This window comes from Oxyura jamaicensis, chromosome 15 (genome assembly GCF_011077185.1).
Source record: "Oxyura jamaicensis isolate SHBP4307 breed ruddy duck chromosome 15, BPBGC_Ojam_1.0, whole genome shotgun sequence".
Lineage (NCBI taxonomy): Eukaryota > Metazoa > Chordata > Aves > Anseriformes > Anatidae > Oxyura > Oxyura jamaicensis.
In genome coordinates, this window is record NC_048907.1 from 2,811,397 (window position 1) to 2,829,002 (window position 17,606).

General features: G+C 44.6%; 1 protein-coding gene across 16 annotated transcripts in view; it reads left to right on the plus strand.

Moving 5' to 3' along the window:
* KDM2B (lysine demethylase 2B) overlaps positions 1–17,606 on the plus strand; it is a 107,743-nt gene that overhangs the window by 4,453 nt on the left and 85,684 nt on the right. For 2 of the 16 annotated variants that reach the window (XM_035340551.1, XM_035340553.1), the window contains exons 1-4: positions 1,176–1,274; positions 1,838–1,976; positions 4,484–4,562; positions 10,487–10,533. In XM_035340551.1, coding sequence (XP_035196442.1) covers positions 1,242–1,274; positions 1,838–1,976; positions 4,484–4,562; positions 10,487–10,533 — 298 coding nt within the window. In that variant the 5' untranslated portion in view covers positions 1,176–1,241. Of the gene's footprint in view, positions 1–1,175; positions 1,275–1,508; positions 1,733–1,837; positions 1,977–4,483; positions 4,563–4,909; positions 4,920–10,486; positions 10,534–12,909; positions 12,981–17,606 lie in introns of those variants that run through there. The other 14 variants (XM_035340559.1, XM_035340560.1, XM_035340552.1 and 11 more) reach the window with 11 other exon arrangements.

Here is a 17,606-nt window from a genome sequence, read left to right on the forward strand (position 1 = left end):
AGACAAGTCCTGCCTTTATCCACGTGTCACAGCTCGTTAAAATACGGGCTTTTCCAAAAGAGATGACCTGCAAGGCCCGCAAAGTTGAATTTTAATGCGTTTTATGACAATATTTAAAACATTGATATAGTACCCAGAGTGTCACTGGTTAGGTAAGCAAGGGGTGACCGGGGGCTGTATGAGGATGTTCCTGTTGAGTAGAAGCAGACAGGAATAGTGAAATGTCCCGTTTTAAGGAAAAGCTCAGTCCCCACGGAACTGCTCCACGTTTGAAACTTGCTGCTGGGATTTGGACTGGTTACATCAGAGACTGGTCGCTTTTGCTGGCCCAGGTGAGACGACACCGAGCCGGGACCGTACCGAAGGTAGAAGAAACCTGTTTAACTCCTGACATCGCTCTCACAAACTCCTAACGCCGCTCTCACAAACGCCGCCCGAGCAAAGCGAGCGGAGGAGCCCCGTCAAAGCCTCCAGCCCCTGACCCTGGGTGCAGGAGCTCTTTGATGTTCCCTCGGGGAAGGCGAGGGATGCCGTGGCAGGGACGAGCAACGCTTCCAAGCCTGGAGGCTGTTCAAAACGCGCAGCTTGCCCCTGCTCTTGCGATCAGATGGTCCCAATATTTGCTCAGAGTCACCGCGGGGACGGGAACCGCCGCTCGGGAAAGGAAAGGCTCCGACAATGCCAGGAACCGGCAGCACCCCAGCGGCCACACCGGGACGGGATGCGGCCACGCTTGTTCTGGGGCTCGGCTCCCAGAGCGCCCGCTTTGGGGCTCCCCTTTCCGACACCAGCCCTGGGGCACTGCGGGGGAACCCCTCAACTCCCTCCCCCACTGCCTCAGGACCCCCAGGACTCCCTCCCGGTGCCCGGGGACCCTCCTCCCGGTGCCCGGGGACCCTCCTCCCGGTGCCCGGGGACCCTCCTCCCGGTGCCCCGGCCCCATTGCGACGCCTCCCCCCCCCCTGCAGCCGCAGCGCCTGGGACTGGATGCCGAGGGGCTGGCAGGGCACATCGCCGCCCCCCCCCCCCCCCCTTTCTCTCCCCCCCCAAAAAAAAAAAAAAAAAAAAAAAAAGAAAAGAAAAAAGAAAAGAAAAAGAAAAAAGTGCTGGTGCAAAATGACCAAACTTTGGGAGAGCCCCGGCCGGCTTTTGTTTGCCCTCCTCCCAGTTTGGGACAAAAAAAAGCAAAAATGCGGGAGAGGAACTGTTGACAATTAAGTGATGAGACTCCCCCCCAAAAAATGGAGGCAGAGAAAGACCCTGGAAGAAGACTGGTGTGTAGCCGCCTGCTGCCGCTTTCCTTTCTGCGCCTTTTCAGGGCTTTTGCGGGATTGTTTGCGGAGGGGGCGCTGCGCCCGCGGAGGGGGCGGGATTGGGATTATCTGGGGCTCCCACGGGCAGGGGTCGGTGGGACCCCGAAACCTACCTGGGGAGGGTCGGGGGGGGGGTGCAGTGCCTCGCCCCCCAGGATTTGGGCTGAGTCGGGGGGGGGGGGAGCAGCCGGCTCGCAGCGTTGCATAATGCGCCCTGCTTTTAAACCGCGCCTTCCGGCGTGGCTATGGAAACCCCGGGATTATGGAAATACCCCAACCTGAGCGCTGGGCTCCGGGACGACCCCCCCGGAGCCCCCCCGGGGTCTTCCCTTACCCACGTGCGGCACAACAACATCGGCACCGCCAGCAGCAGCGCCCCAGCGCCCCCGCAGCCCGCACCTGTGCCGGGGATGGAGAAGGTGCTGAGCGCCCCAAAGCCCGAGAAGGAGGGGGTACAGGGGGGGGTTCGGTTACCGTGTCCCCCCCCGGTTCCGACCACTCCCCGCCTGCTTTGTGTTTTGCAGCGAGCCCTGGGCAGGAGGAGGTACGACGAGGACCTCTCGGACGTGGAGGAGATCGTCAGCGCCAGGAGCTTCGACCTGGAGGAGAAGCTGCGGAGCCGGGCGTACGGCGGGGACTTCGTGCGAGCCATGGACGGCCGAGGTACGGCCCCGCTCCCCTCCTGTCCCCGCTGCTCGGAGCTGCAGCCCGGACCCCCCCGCCGAGCCCTGCCCGCCCCGGGGATGCGGCTGCTGGGCTGCTGGTCCCCCCCTCTGACCCCTCGGTCTGTGAGCGGAGCCGAAAATCTGGTGGGAGAAAACTTCCCCATGCTCCCTGGAGTTATTTTGGAGCGAGCTGCCTAAGCTCCTTTTAAGTTAATGTGGTGGAGAAATTAAATAGCTATCTTAGTTAGGAAGGTGTTTGTTTAGGAGATAAGCTCAACTCTGACCCCGCCACGCCACCGCCACCTTCCTCTAAACAAAACACAAACACCTATTTTTTTATAGCTCAGAAATGTTAATTAATTTTCCAGAAAACGATTGCGTTCTTCCCTCACTTTCCCAACACTCCAGTGGTTGTCACTGCTCCACGCCAGCTCTAATAGAATCCACAGCTTCCCTGGCTCAGCAGCCCAAAAATCTTTGGGTAGCTTTCCACTTTCTGGGGAACTTGGAAATAAATGAGTGTCTTTTGTTATTTTGTTGTGGTCTGTGTCCGCTTTGTTCAACCCCAGGAGGGATTTAAATGCTTTGTTGGGGCATTACGAAGAATGGGTCCGCCTTCGTATTTGCTCTGGTTTTATTTTTACTGTTGGTTTATTTTTCTATACATCTAGGAGTTGGATTGAATTTAGGACAATGACAGCGTTTGGTAAGAAAAAAGTCAGGTTATAGGAACACATGGAGTTGGTTGAGTGATATTTATTTTCATTTCCATGGGCTTGTTTTGATTTTAATGATAACTTTTCTTTGATTTTTTTTTTTTCCTGCCAGGATTTGTGCGTTGCAGTTTTTCTTCATGATGCTGCAAAGCAGTGGTGTGATTTTGGGGCTTGAACGCAGTTTATCGTACCTACTTGTTCTCTGGGCTGTTGGGCCATGTATCTGTCTCTGCTTCTTCTGCTGTTGTTGTTCCTGATGTTTGTTGACTTTGTCTTGAATGAGTGTCCCTAAAAATAAAGAAGCTTGTGGTTTATTTATTTAACTAAAAGCAGACTGGTTTTAAGGTGAATATGTACTAGACATGAAGATTTATCTACTACAGAAATATTTAATTGGCATCTTAGTTAATTGGGGTACGAACTACACTTATTTGCAGACTAGCTGAAATAAAGTTTCTGTAATGTTTTTGCAAAGGGGTAATCAGAGTGCTCTGCTTCGGTTACTCTAGGTAGGAATATTACAGCTGCTCTTGTCATAATCGTGAACTGAATGCAGGGAGGAAAAGGTTGTAAAAAGAGAAGGAAATCCATGTGTAGGCATGGGGCTGAGCCTCTGCTCCCTCTACTTTTTCCGCTCTGAGTCTTTATAGTAGTGAAGCATCACCAGTACGCAAGCTCAAGCCTATTCTCATCCTCTCCCAGGTAGCGCACAGACTGGTGGCTGAACTGGGAGAAGTTAAACCACTTGGGTGTACCTGACACCAAGACATGAAACGTAGCACGGTTATGGCGGTGTCGTAGTTCTCTTGCTGAAGATTCAAAGATTGTTTTCAATTTTGAATGTCTTTAAAGGCCACTTCCTTGTAAGAAAGGAGGAAAACCAGAACTACACAAACACAACGTGGCCACTGTAAAATTCCTTTCCTTTCGGTAGCCAAATGCTCCAAGTGGAGCGTGGGGTTTTGCAGGCACAGTTCACCCAAACCGCTGCTGCCTTGTAACTTTCTAATCCCCGAATCACTGCTATTGTATCAGACTCCAGCATAAAGAAATCCCCAGGGAAGGCCACGTCTGTGCGAAGCAACAAGGTGACGCTGGTCAGCCTTAACATCCCAAACTTGTGTTTAATTGGCAGTTTGCTTGGGTGCCACTCTGTGACTGCCCCACCAAAACTATTCAATTTCCCCACCTCCCTAAGCGCTAGCAGCTGTGTAAGATTTCTGTATATTGGCTCCTGCAGTGAGGTTTCTGATTAATTATGAAAATGTCATCTGTGGAAAGTGATGATAACCCTGGCATAAGAGGAAGACAACGTGTTCACAGGATCAGAACTTTGTGCTGTGTTCAAATAATGCTCACAACTTTCTTTTCCCCTAAATAAAATGTGAAGCTTAAAACGTACAATGTAGAAACTGAAGCTTAAACTACTTATTTGCCCCCAAAGTACTAGGCTGGTCCACAGTAATTTAGTTAGGATTATTTTTTAACTGTTAATTTGGTTTTTCATTACAACCTGGGTGTTTCAGACCAGAGCTTAATTGACAAACTGACTGGATTCTGTTTTATATGCATCAGTGAACAGGAAAAATAGAGAGCAGCTGGGAGAGTATTGTCTGTCATTTGGTTTCCGGTTCGGACCTAAAATATGCGTTCTCTTTATATTTCTCTTTAAGTGACGGTGGAGGTCTTTGAGCAAAGAAAAACGGGGAGCGTTTTGAGAGAATGCAACGCGAGGTGCCAATGCCATTGTAATTGATTTTGGATTCTTTTTAATTCCTTATCCACACAGATTTTACTTTTGAGTATGTGCAAAGAGAAGCCCTCAGAGTTCCCCTTATCTTCAGAAATAAGGATGGACTGGGAATCAAGTAAGTTACCATCAAATCTTGATGATTAATAAATGTTTTTTTTAATAAAATAAGCATTATGCTTTGCACTTGTATGTGATATCTCTTGATCATCTCAAATGTTTTACAGTTAGTAGGACTGTCAGCACCTCTGAGAAGGGCGATGATTATTTCCCACCTGTAAACAAGCAGATGAGGAGTTCTATAAAATTCAGGTGTATCCAGTGCAGTTCTACACAATAAAAATAAGCCAGGGATAAAAGTTAGGAATAGAATTCAAACGTTCTTGCTTCCATTTCATGTTGTAATGACAGAACGACGTCCCTTCAGTTTTTGACTTCTCACTCGTTTTCTGCGTTACAGCTGGAAAGGCAAATGGTGCTTGTCTTTTTCCATGATAATTGCATCTCTTCCGAATGTTACTGCTTTATAAATATTTAATAGTGTCTTATTAAGACGTGGTATTACCAGAGTCTTTTTGAGGTTGCATTTTGTTAATATCCGGTCATAAAGGATTTGGTATTTTAATAAGTGACTTCTGTAAGGTGGTTTTTTCTTTTTCATAAAGTGACAGGGTCTAAGAGAGAAATACTGAAATGCTGTACTTCATCAGCCTCTCAATCTATAGTTTAGATAAATGTCCTTTGGCACTCTTGGAAATGTTGACTTTGTAACTGATTATATCTGAAGGATAGAAAATTAATTTTGTGAAAGAACAATTACTCACTTTCAGCTGGAACACCTCACAGTCTGCTGAACTGAGTCCCAATTAGTTAATAACTGGATGTTAACAACTTCAAGCCACATCAGTGTAACTTGAGGAGAGGGAGAAAGAAGGAAATAGGGTTTGAGGTATAAAGCGAGGGCATGTCCTCTTACTATAAGAGAAAATAGGAGCTGCTGTGATACTTCTGCTGTAATAAAACAGTTTTATGTGTTGAACTCTGAACGAGGAGTGCTTAATAGGTACTCAGTAGTAATTACAGTAAGTGTTATTCGGTTGTACCGTGACGTTGGATGGGAATACTTTTTTCTTGGTTATTAAGGCTAGCTGTTTCTCTGTTTAGCACTGGATGCTCAGTCTAGTTTATTGTTTAAAAAAAATACTGCAGACATTAAGATACCATATTTTAATTTGTTTGTTTCTCTGCTGGAATATTTTTTCCTGCTGTGTTGAGAGCCTCTGTTTTTCTGACCTTCATTTGGATTCTCAGCTGGGCTTGGCAGTGAGTTGTTTTTTGTTGTTGTTGATGGTCGTTGCTGCTTTGGTCAGTATGTTTCGTCACCTGATGCTCCTCTTGGAGGAGCAGTTTGAAGGACACATCTACTGTGGAAAATCATATCTGAGAAAACTGATCTGTGTGCATTGGTTTTAGTCTGCTGCTCCTAAAGGACAGGTGGTAGAAGCTTCAAGAACTTCTTTTGGAAGAAGCCTTCAGCTCTTCTGTGAAACTAGGGAGTGGTTGGGAACCAGAGGCAGTGAGACTTGTTCTCAGGTCTGCATGGAGTGCTGGCTCTGGCATCTCACAGGCAAGCTTTGTCTCCGCACTGGCCTACCAGTTGATGTGTCCCCGTTGGTGTGTATGGCTGCAGGGACTCTGAAGCTGAAGGACGAGCAAGAGAGACGTTGAGCACTATCGGTGAGCCTTAGCTCTCCATCAGCCTCAAATCAAGCACCCGTTCTTTAGTTAAGTTTGAGTGAAGCCACGGAGTCATTGGATGTGCTTTCCCTTTTGCTCGGGATTCTGCCTGCATCTTGAGAGTGGCTTGGGAAAACTTGTGGACATGGAATTGACCTACAAAGTTACCTTGCTTCTCAGCATCTGTATCCTCAAGATCAATCTGTTTCTTCTTGATAGCTCGCTATTCAGGATTCTGTAATGAGGCAATTCTACCTCAGACGTTTCAACATCCAAGTCTCAGCTCACATCGTCATTGGCTTCCCTATTGTTTTGGTGTCCAAAGTCTGGAGAGCTGCCACCTGGTGCTCCCCTCCACGTTCAGCTAGCTGGATGCTTTCACGGAAGCATCAAAGCATGATTCTCACTTTTGTGGAGTAGTCTTTGGTGCTTCAAGGAGCTTCAGTTTGCTGGGATGAGCTTAGAATAGTGTCAGCAGCCAGGCTTGACTAGCCAGTTGGTTTCCTGCCAGCTGCTGGTACCATCCTAATAATGTAGCTGGAATTCACTGCTGGAGAAGAAAGGTGTACAGAAGATTTTTTTAAGGATCAATTAGTATGTGGACAAAAGTAAGAGCAAACTTATCGGATACACGAGCTTTGGATGGTTCCTGCATGGGATCAGTGGAATTCTCCATTTCACAGTCAGTTGGCTGAACTGGTTTTATATTTCTGTTCTCTTCTGAGTCATTGACGACTGGCTGCTCTGGGGGATTAAAATGTTAGAATTTGTAGATCAGTAATCTCCTATAGGACATTCATATTCTTTTATTTTTTTAACTGAAATGAGCATGAATTATTAGTCTGAAATTATGTTGCAAAGGAATTTCACACGCTTGGGTGTAAATGCCACTAGAGTGAGAGAAGGCTGGAAATGCGATTTATGTGTATTTTAAATGAGAGGAGTGAAATGCATGAGCAGTCTTTCCTATTTGACACTCGGCAGGATAACATGATTTAATTTTATTTACAGTTCCACTTCTTACATGTATCTATCAAGGATAGCTGGCACACAATATACACCTTGTGTGGGTATGCAGACCCATAACTGCCGTGTGCATTGTATTCCAGCGAGATCAAAATAGCATCGACACCTGCCTGAGTAACTGATCTGAAACCTTCAGTCTCATTATCCTGACATTTGCTGCTTGAAATAACGAGTGTCACAGTCTGACTGGGTAGTTTGCCTTTGGATTCGAGTCGTTTGCTGATGAAACTCCAGAACCTTATGTTCAGCCACAGGCTCTGGAGGAAATCATGCTTTCGTGGGTCTTGCCCAGCAGTACTGTTGCTTGTCCAGAAAAAGGCGTGCTTATTGTATGTGGTGGATGAGGTGATCCATGTATGTGTAGGGTGACTTCTGAGATGCTGTGCTCTATAAAATCTATAATATAAGATGATTTCTACGTTTCTGCTGTTTTGATTAGCTGATGATATGTGCTTCCACTTGTTTGCTGTTAAGCAGTCAGCTTGCATGTCTGTGGCTGGCAGATGTACAAAGCCTAGCTGAACAGTTTGGTTACCGTGATTTGAGGCACTCTGAAATGGCACGAAATAAGATGAATGAGGGAAAAAATATAACGTAATTTTGAAAGTTGCTTTCAAGTATAATTTTTTAACCATTATGAGCTGTTACTTGTATGGCTAGAAGCAGAAAGGCCCACCTGTGAGCTATTAGCAAAAGATAATTTGTTTCTCTCAGAGGTTTTTGGCTGTTTCCATTCTTGTAACTGGGAGGGAGAACTCAGTTTGGAAAGATGAAGTCTCATGTCTGAACAGCAGTCATCTTATGTTGTATTGTGGTTAATCTGATACATATGCTATCCAAGGCTCACCCTAGTTAGGACTTGATTAGGAGATTTCCTAGCAAATCTTTAAGCTCTTAATAAAACGTAAATTTGCACCAGTGCACAGTGAGGTGTTTGCATTTTCTGTTTGTGGTAGCATGGTTTGTGTATAACAGAATGCTAAAAGTCTCCTCAAATGCAGTTAAGTAGAACTCTCCACGAGTGTGTGTGTACATGGAGAAGTGGGTAATTCTGTTTCTGAACCTCAAGGCTGCAATTTCTCCCAAAGCTTCAGGTAGGTATAATTGTTTCTGGCTGCTTTAAGTCGGTGGGTAGTTTGCCATATTGCATTGTTCTACCCAAAATGGTATATTTTGGCATCAAGTCAAGGCACCCTGCCATACTACTCTTCACACCTATTTTTTTTTTTGATGTGAAATCTTAGGAATCAGTTCCAGTCTTTTTACATGAGATTAACTTGCCTGAAGGTTGCATAACAGCGAGAAGAAAATACCTGCTCAGTTCTGCCTTGTTGGTGATTAGGATTTATGTGCAGAGAAAGAAATGAGCTAGTACTGACCGATTAGCATAGGACTGGTGACAGTCAAAAAAAACTTCTGCTATCACAGAGCAGTAGCAAAGCAGCCCTAATTGTATAACAGTGAGCGTGGCAGTTATGCTGAGTGGGTCTGGAGATGAAGTAGTACAGCAATTTGTGGTCTCAGCAGCCAGCAGAATTGGTGTGAATCAAAGCTGGACCTCCCAAGGTAACCCAGCTACAGAATGGGTTCTTGTACTTGAAACCTGCTGTGTTCAAGCCTGAAATTCTTCCCTTGGTGTTCCTTTTCTCTAATGTATGATACATCCTGAGACTGCAGAGGAAAAAACAAGGATATGCCAGGTGTGCTCTCCAAAGAGCTAAACGTGTAATTTTACTGTTAGGGAGGATTGTGTTCTTCCAGTCTGGGTAAGGTTTATTGTCAGCTGCTGCTGGAGCTTTCAGAAAGACTAGGTTTGTTTGTGTGCATCTGGGGTTGTTCTCTATTTTGGTTGTCAAATTTTATTTTGATATCTACAGATGTGAAAAAGATTGCCCATCTATGCGTCTGACATAAAATAAAGGCAAGCTTTGGCATGTGAACATAAGCCTGGCATATTTGTATTGCCCCCAAATAGTTCTTCCTTCCCCTACTTTTGCCTTCCTAGTGCTTGGATAAAAAGATGAGCCCTGAGTGAACCCTGAAGGTCAGTGGATTCAGGCTGTTTCATTCTGGCGAGGGAGTGAATTCCAAAGCTGGGAGGCCCTCACAGCTAAATGCAAAGATGTGAGGGTTGGCAGAGACCTAACAAAAGATATTGTCCAGCCTCTGCATCCCACCAGGGGAAGGTGATAAGGGTAAAAGTAAGTGAACAAGCAAGATCTGGCAAATAGTTCTCAAGATGCATGCATGACACTAAGTGTATTTTTTAACTTTACCTTTCAGTGTTTTCTTAATAGTAAAAACTCTAAATAGAAGTTTGCCTATAGGCTCTATAATTCTGATTTCTAACTGCATTGTACTCGAAGTACTTGACACTAGAAGCAAGCTGTTTATCTTCCACCCACGGCAGCAGGGCAGAGCACCTAGCTGGCACTTCCCACAGGGCTGTTTCTCATTACAATTCTTTCCTCAGCTTGTGTGCTATGTGAAGTTTGAACTACCCTCATTACGATGAAGTCAATCAACTTTAAAACCCCACTACTGTTTTGTATTCTTTTTCCATCCAGTCTATGGGTTGCAGACTTCTTCTCTCTTCCTGACACTTAAAATTCACTCACTTGATGTACGTGAAACCCTTAAGACATTGCCTGTGTTAGAAGTGTTCTTATAAATGCACTGACATCAATGAACCAATTATGTTTCCATTTAATTTAGCTCTGAATTAGCCCCAGTTGAATTGAGCAGCAACTTCCCTACCCAACAAATACAGCTGAGTTGTCTTCTGCCAGGCAAGGAGGCTTGGAATAGTCATTAAAACAAAGAGTTCATTATTTTTGATGCTTTACTGTGATGATGTGACTTTGAACAAACGGGTTTACCCTTCCATGCCTCAGTTTGTGTCCGCTGGCAGATTTAGGGAATATATTTGAGGCATGGTGAGTTGCCTAGCAGAAACGAGTCATAAAGGGTTGGGATTTCATTGAAATCATCCTAACCCCTTCCCGTTCGTCCCACTACAGTGCTGCCAGGGAGTGCTTGAAAAGACACCTCTTCTCCTTGTTCGTTACAATTAGGGAAACTTTCGTACGCTTGCCCGTGCAAAGATGTTGTGTGCCTTTAGAACGTGCACTGTCCACGCTTCAGTGAGGCCTTGCTTGATTCCACCTACTGAATAATGGACAAAGAGCACCATACATTTATTTCTCTTTTATTATGGTAACGAGTGTGTAGCCATACTTATCTGACAGTATTTAACGTTGCTTTCTTTGCTAATTACAGAATGCCTGACCCGGACTTCACCGTCAGAGATGTGAAGCTATTAGTGGGTAAGTTATTTTGAATGCACTGGATTAACTCTATACAGAACAGAATTGCTTTGAAATACTTGGCCAGTTGTGTTTGTAGACATTTGTGATAACACTCAGAATCTGGGAGAAGGCATGGAGAAGCAATTTGTAAATTAAAAAGGCTGGGGGAAACCCTAATTAGTAGTTGTGCTGACCACGCTCTGATCTCCTGCTGGATAATTGGCCATTTGAAGGAGAGTGAATGCTTTTGGTCTTCTTAACAGGTGTCCTACATATACTTTTGTGATCTTGGAAAGCAGCAGTTGCATTGATCGAGTTCTTTTTTTTTTTTTTTTTTTTTTAATCTGGTGTAGAGCATCTGTTTGTAAAAGGTCTGATTGGAGCCCCATCACCTTTTGCTTGTGCTCTCCTCAGGCTTTATCAGTGTCAGGCCAGGTCAGCGTGTGGAGGAAAGGTTGCTGAGAGACTGAGCGCAAAGCTTTGCAAACTGCCAGTCTTTGATAAGACACAAAGCAGAGGAGTGGTGACTGCAATCATCAAACGTTTCCTAGCAATTTTGGCAAAAGAAAAAAATATTAAGGAAAGTTACATTTTGAGTAGGAGATTACATGGTGTGTTTCTTTGAAATCTCCTTTTACTTAAGATGGATGTGTTATTTATGCTTGCTCTGAAATCGCTACTGAAAAGTGATGCTGCACTCTGCTAAGTCATCACTGTGAAGCTAGCTGAGCTCTGGGTTTGTTAGCTGCAGTCCTTCAGAGGCATTTAACTGCATTCTTGTTACCTAGAATTTATTGTTATTCACTTCCATTTTGACGGGAGTTAATCTTTTAAATTAGTCCAGTTGCTGCATTCTGAAAGAAGAACTTTTGAAAATTACTCTGGAGTTTAATAATCAATAGGGATATCGAGTCTGGGAAAGCTGTAGTTAAGAAAAACAAAGGAGAGGATCTTGTGCTGCATTTCTGCTGGTTGGGGTTATCTGTGGAAGAGAGGTTATCTCCTATAACCTTCCTTCACAAACAAAACTTGGCAATGTTGCTTAATTTATGGTCATTTTATAGGGTCTGGAAAATACCTCTCTGGGAGAAAATGTCAAAGGGATGTGGGAAGTGCTATTTAGTAGCATTTCTGTTGGTCAATCTGCAGTTAAATTAGGAAATAACATGAGGGTATCGGAAGTTCTAACTTCTATGGCTTTTCTAAATACGTGCGTGTGCACATTTGTAGATACTGAATGCCTCTCCTCGCTGTGGGGAAGCCTCGTGCGTGGCCCTCGCATGCGATTTTCCGTGGATTTGCTCCACAGCTGAGAAGCTGCCGTTTCTGTTTCTGAAACTGCCGGAGCTGAGGCTCTGAGATGTTTTGGAACAGCGTCGCGTTGCATAACAGCGCTGTTTTTCCTGTATAACAGTCAACGTGTGGGAGTTGCATTTCCTCAAGATTGATGTCCCCTGAAATATTAGGGGGTGGAGATTCCTGTGTACATGGCCAGCAAAGCGGGAGGATATTTATAAATAAAATTAGATTTATGAAACAATGGAGCAGAAATAACAATCATCATTAACTTTTAGATGAAATTCAATGCAGAAGTGTGCTGTTTCTCACAGCTGGTTCAGCAATCCGTCCGTATGGGCTGGGCCAGATACCGCACTTCACTTTTTTTTTTGTACTGTGTTTGGACAAACTCCATTTGGAGTCATCGTACCGAGCCTGTGACTTGGGCCATGACATTGTCACCTGCTGGTTTTTATATTTTTAATACAGTTGATGACTTCTGGCATCACAGGTGGAAACTTCTGGTTTTTTTTTGTTTTGTTTTGTTTTGTTTTTTTAAGTCTAAAATGTTTAGGGAATTGACTGTAAGTTACACCTTAAAAAAAAAAAAAAAGAGGTTATTATGGGATATCATCAGGCACCGTGGAATTTGTGCTATATGCAACGGCCACATCGAGACTGAGAGTAAATGGGTGCAATTCCCATCTCCATCTCTAATTCCTGAATCATGTACTAATGACTTCAGGAAACACCGATGAACAACCTTCACGTTGCGTATCATTGATCCTTTTTTCCCCCCTAGCTTTAGCTTAATACATGTGTTGCACTCACCTTCTAATGTTCAAATAAAGCAGGTGGAAAATTCTTGATTTTATTAATATCTCTTGTGACCATTGCTGCATTTTTTGGCAGACTCCTCAGATACGGACCTCCAGGTGGCTGTGTTTCTGAAAGACAGGTTTTTCAAAAGTTTTTCAGTGCCTTGCTGAACCTGGAAGTGGAGTTATGTTTTGCAAATGTGGAGTGATCATAGCGGTGCTTGAACGTGTGGGAGTTGATGGAGAACATAGCTTGAAGAATGTTGTGTTCTGTGTAAACTTGTTAGTGTTTATTTTTAAGTACTCATCATAATAGTATGCTGCTGCTATTTCAGCTTATCATTTGTTCTCTTTTCTTCTTAGAATCGGGTAAGTACATTTGCTATGGAACCTTTTAAAGAGGTGGTGTTGGATTTTTTTTAAAGCACATAAATTTCATAGCAAGTTACTGAGCCTTTGGTCTCAACTTTTTTTCTGAAATCTCACAACAATCACATTGTGAATAGAAAGTAGCAGCTTGGGCACCTGTAAGTCACAAGGAAATAATGACACTTGGTAGCCTAGATTCTTGAATTTCACTTTGAAAACTCTAGTCTGTGGCAATAATAGGGAGGGGAAAAAAATAGTGATTTTTTTTGTTGTTGTTTGCTCTTTGTACTTACTTGATCACAGGTGTCCTCTTTTTAATTTCATCAGACTTCCAAAGAAACATTGCCGTTACTTGTTGGCATTTTGTTTTGCTTTATTTTCATTGTTTAAAAAATGCGGTTACCAGCTGTTACTTAGTTTGGTAATGTTTATGAGCAGCATGTTAGCACCCATGTATAATGTGCGTGGACAAAACACTCCTCCTGTACAGGAGCTTTGCTTTAAAGAACAAACACTTGAAACTGCACAGTTGGAATAATAGTTATAACGAGACACCAACCTGATATGAAAGATACCCTGCATATTCTCCCAACCTGAAACAACGGATTCATTTCAGCAGTTGGAATTTGTCTCATCTGTGAAATGGCTTTGAGCCAAGAATACAAAGGGAGAAGAGGAAAGGAATTGCTGGCCTACTTGGGAACTTGAGACAACTCTTGAAAGAAGAAAACCTCTGTTGTAATTCAATAACAGCTAGGCTTTATAACTTAGTTGTCTGAGGTGGATCTGATTGCCAGTTCTGAAGGACGTGATGTCATTGTCATCTCTTCATAAGTTGACTTAAAATTTAATAGTCGTTGGCCCTCCTAACATCTCCTTAAACATCTACCCCATCTGCCCTAAATGTTTGGGTGTTACTGTGCAGGCTCCTTGTTTTCACTCTTGGCATGCCATGCTGGTGTATTGTGATGCTAGTAAATGCACGGGGCTACTTAAAGAACAAGTGCACAGCAGTATCTAGTTACGTATTACTTATTTTTTACTTTATTCCAAGAATTTTGCACACTTGCGGTTGTTTTTAGATCTGCATACTACCTTTATGTCCTTCTGTATTTGAGACCTTGTGCCTTTTTTTTTTCTTTCTTTCATATTCTCCTACTCCCTTGTTTTAAAGGCTCCCAGACGTTCAGAGACCTTAACGCTTTTGTTCATTTCTTTTCTGTAACTCCAGCCAGTAAACCATGTCTCAAAGATACTCCCAGCCAGGGCTGCTGATGGGACTCAGATGCTGGTCTTTTTCCCTGGCTGCTGCTCATGTGAAGTCACAAAACTTTGTAGCAACTCTCCATAAAGGCCTTAATGCCGCGATTTATTTATTTATTTATTAAGTTAGGTGAAGAACAGCTTTTGGGGAGTAACAGGTATATGAATTGGTAAGTGCTGTGCCAGCACAATAGATATTAATAGTTTTTCTTCAGACTGATTCTGAATGGCTTACTGCTCCTGAAGTGCACGTGCCCAAAGAGGCAGCTGTGCAGTCTGATATTTTCCAGGCCTCTCTTGTGTCAGCTCATGGCCACAGCTGGGGAAGTGTCTGTCGTGGATGGGCAGAAGAGAAAAAGCGTATTTCTGCAGCTGTATGTGCCTGAATCTCCAGACACACCTGTGTGAATGCTTTATGCCAGCTGCACTACAGACCAAGTGAAGTACACCTGCCAAGGTTAGCCTCGACTGAGCAAGGAGAGAGGAAATGGCCTTAGTGAGCTGTTTGAAAGCCAGGGCTTCTGTGGTGGCAGCTGACCATCTCTGGCCTTTGCTGTCCCTACATTCAGAAACCGAATGCAATTGTTTGCTTTAGCCTTGGATGTCCAAAGCCAGAGAATCTCACTTCTTCATTTTGATTTTGTTTTTATATTATGCTTTATGGGCAATGTATCATACAAAGAAAGGAGCACCGAGTAGTTCTGGAAGCTGTGACCTGAGTAAAGGAGAGAAAAAGAGGAAGCACACTCATACAGTGCCTAAATATAAACCTATGCCGTGCTCCTGGGTTCTGCAGTGTACATCATCTCATCTCTCTAGGCTGGAGCGGTCCCCCTTCAGGCATGGCTTTGTGTGCCAGAATCCCTCTTTGTCTCCAAAGCTGGGCTAGTGACAGAAGGGATGATTTCAACACATGCTGAGGATTTTAAGGGGGGGGGGGAAGACTTTCAGTTATTGTGATCCCTGAGCTGAAGAGGTTAAAGTTGTGACCACGGCGGTCACTTCTGTAGGATCAGCAGCATTGTTGTGTGGAATTCACCGTGCACAGCCAGGCATTGTGTCAGTGGGAGCAGTGCAAGTACAGGACTTAGGCTGTTCACGGGGTGGTCTAACAACTCACAAACTCTTTTTTAATTAACTCACTAAGAGTTTATTAATAGAATTTAAAAAATAAGTATGGGAGTAGCAAAGAACGTGCAATCAGTCGTGAATTTCGTTACTAAAATCTGATGTAGATTGAAGTGGGCCATGATGCGTATGTGGATGGAAAATGTTTGGTTCCCTTCATTTAGTTGCTTTGTTCTCCTCACAAGCTGTGTTGAAAGGCTTTGGTACTTTTAACTTGTCTAAGGATCCAAGGAAAGCAGAAAGCAGCAAAGCTCTTCATTGTGATAAAAACTTGTGCGCTGAGGTACGGCAGTAAAGAGCAAACACGAGAGAGCTCTGAAAACTTTCAAAGAGCAATCTTCTGGCCCAAGGAGATGATGCACGAGGTGGGACCTAATAGATCACACCCATATTTGTTTTCTGTGATTCTGTCAGTTCTTTAAAGACCTGACTGTGCAGGCTTTGATCTCCAAGACCAAGGGTGAGAGGAAAACCAAGCCTCTGCACATCCCTTTGCTTTCCCCTCACCAGCGGTGACAGAGATCAATGTACTTGGCTGCAAGCAGTACCAGTAGGATTTGACAGGTGAGTTCTGTTTGTTTATTTGGGGATCCGTTTGCTTTCTGTGGGACACAAGCATGTTAGTCAAACACAGCAATGTCATCTCTGCACTATTCCTCTGCTCCCTGCTTGCTCAGGTCTAGGAAGAATTAAGCTGCTGCCATCTGCGTGCAACTGGCAGCTGCGTGGAGCCGTGCTGGGTTCCATTCTGGGTAGAATTCAAGTTAGAAACTGGACTTCAGCATTTCTGAATGGATTTTTTTCCATCCAGTGAAGGTTACGTTAGGGATTTTCCCACAGTCTGAGGGCTCTACCGAAGCTGTTGAAAACTGAAGCGGTTTGCAGCAGCTCAGAGGTAGTCGTTCGGGACTTCCCAGGTTTCATTGGCACCCACTGACACCAAAGTGCAACAGCTCACACATAAAGCAGAGATCTCTCTATTCCAGTGGCATATTGCAGACTTTCAGAGGCTATCGCTCGATTTAACACGTGCTTCATGCCTCTTAAACAGCGTTTTGTTCGGAAGGTGAGCTCCAGCCTGTGGTGCCAGCAGGGGACGTTGGGCTGTGGTTGGGTGTTGCCATCCCGCTCCTGCAGCAGCCACTGGTGCTGGCCATGTATCTTGCAGCCCGGTGGTGTGGAGCTGTGCTGGGAAGCTGGTGGGGAGCTGACCCCGCTTACCAAAAGCTATTTCAGCCTCGTCAGCTTCTTGAGTTACAGTGAATGGTTTGTATCATCAAACCAGGACCTGGGGCAGAGCGGTTACAACTTCCCCAGCGTGTTCGGCAGGCTGGAGATAGAAACTTGTCCCTTGAATTCCTGTGCTGTGCCCCTGCCAGACCATCGTGGTATCAGCTAGGTCAGCATCTAACTTCTGCTGCCTGGCATGTGCCCTGGTACAGCGTCTCTATCCTCTGTGCTGCCCATCTGCACTGCATCTAACAACACATTTATTTTGGCCTTGCCAATTAAACCAGTCTAAATCGGTGTCCTGCTCTTCCTTCACTCCCTACTTGCTGGCCCAGGCTTTGCTCTTTCTTGCAGTGAGATGCTTCACAAAGCTGAACCGGTAGAAACATAAGCCAGCTGTCCTCCTCCCTCACAGAGATGGGGTGGAACTTCCTATTTTTTTTTCCCTTTTCCTCTGGTTTAGCTCCCAGCACTAAATGCTGCTGGGCTAAAACACGCTGGGTGCAGCCACCTGCCTTGGTGGGGAGCTTCCCCCGACTGCCTGCAGTGAGCCTTCATCCCCAGTGAGGGCTTCTGGGCACAGAGTAAACAGAACGATGGCATTTGATGCTCCCTTCCTATGTTTTCTTTAATTGTTGTTTTTCTTAGAAATGAAATATTATAACACCGGCCTATGTTTAGCATGTCCGCTGACTTGCCATTTTGGAAGTCTCTATTTTTAGAGCTGAGCTTCCTGTTTGATCTCCCTTTAAGTCTGTCCTTTGCCTAACACAGTAAACCTCTCTTTATAAAGAGAAAAAAATGTCAGCTAACCTGGGGTAGTTTTGCTAAAAACAGTCGTGTTCGTGCCCAGTTCTAAACAGCAGTAAATCCACTTTGAACAAATGTTATAATAAAAATGAAATCCCTAAAGCATGGTGTCCCGGGCTGTGCTGGGGGGGAGGACGGAGCTGGGGGTGCAGGGCAGCTGTGTACAAGCCTCCAAGCTGGACCCTTATTTCCCTT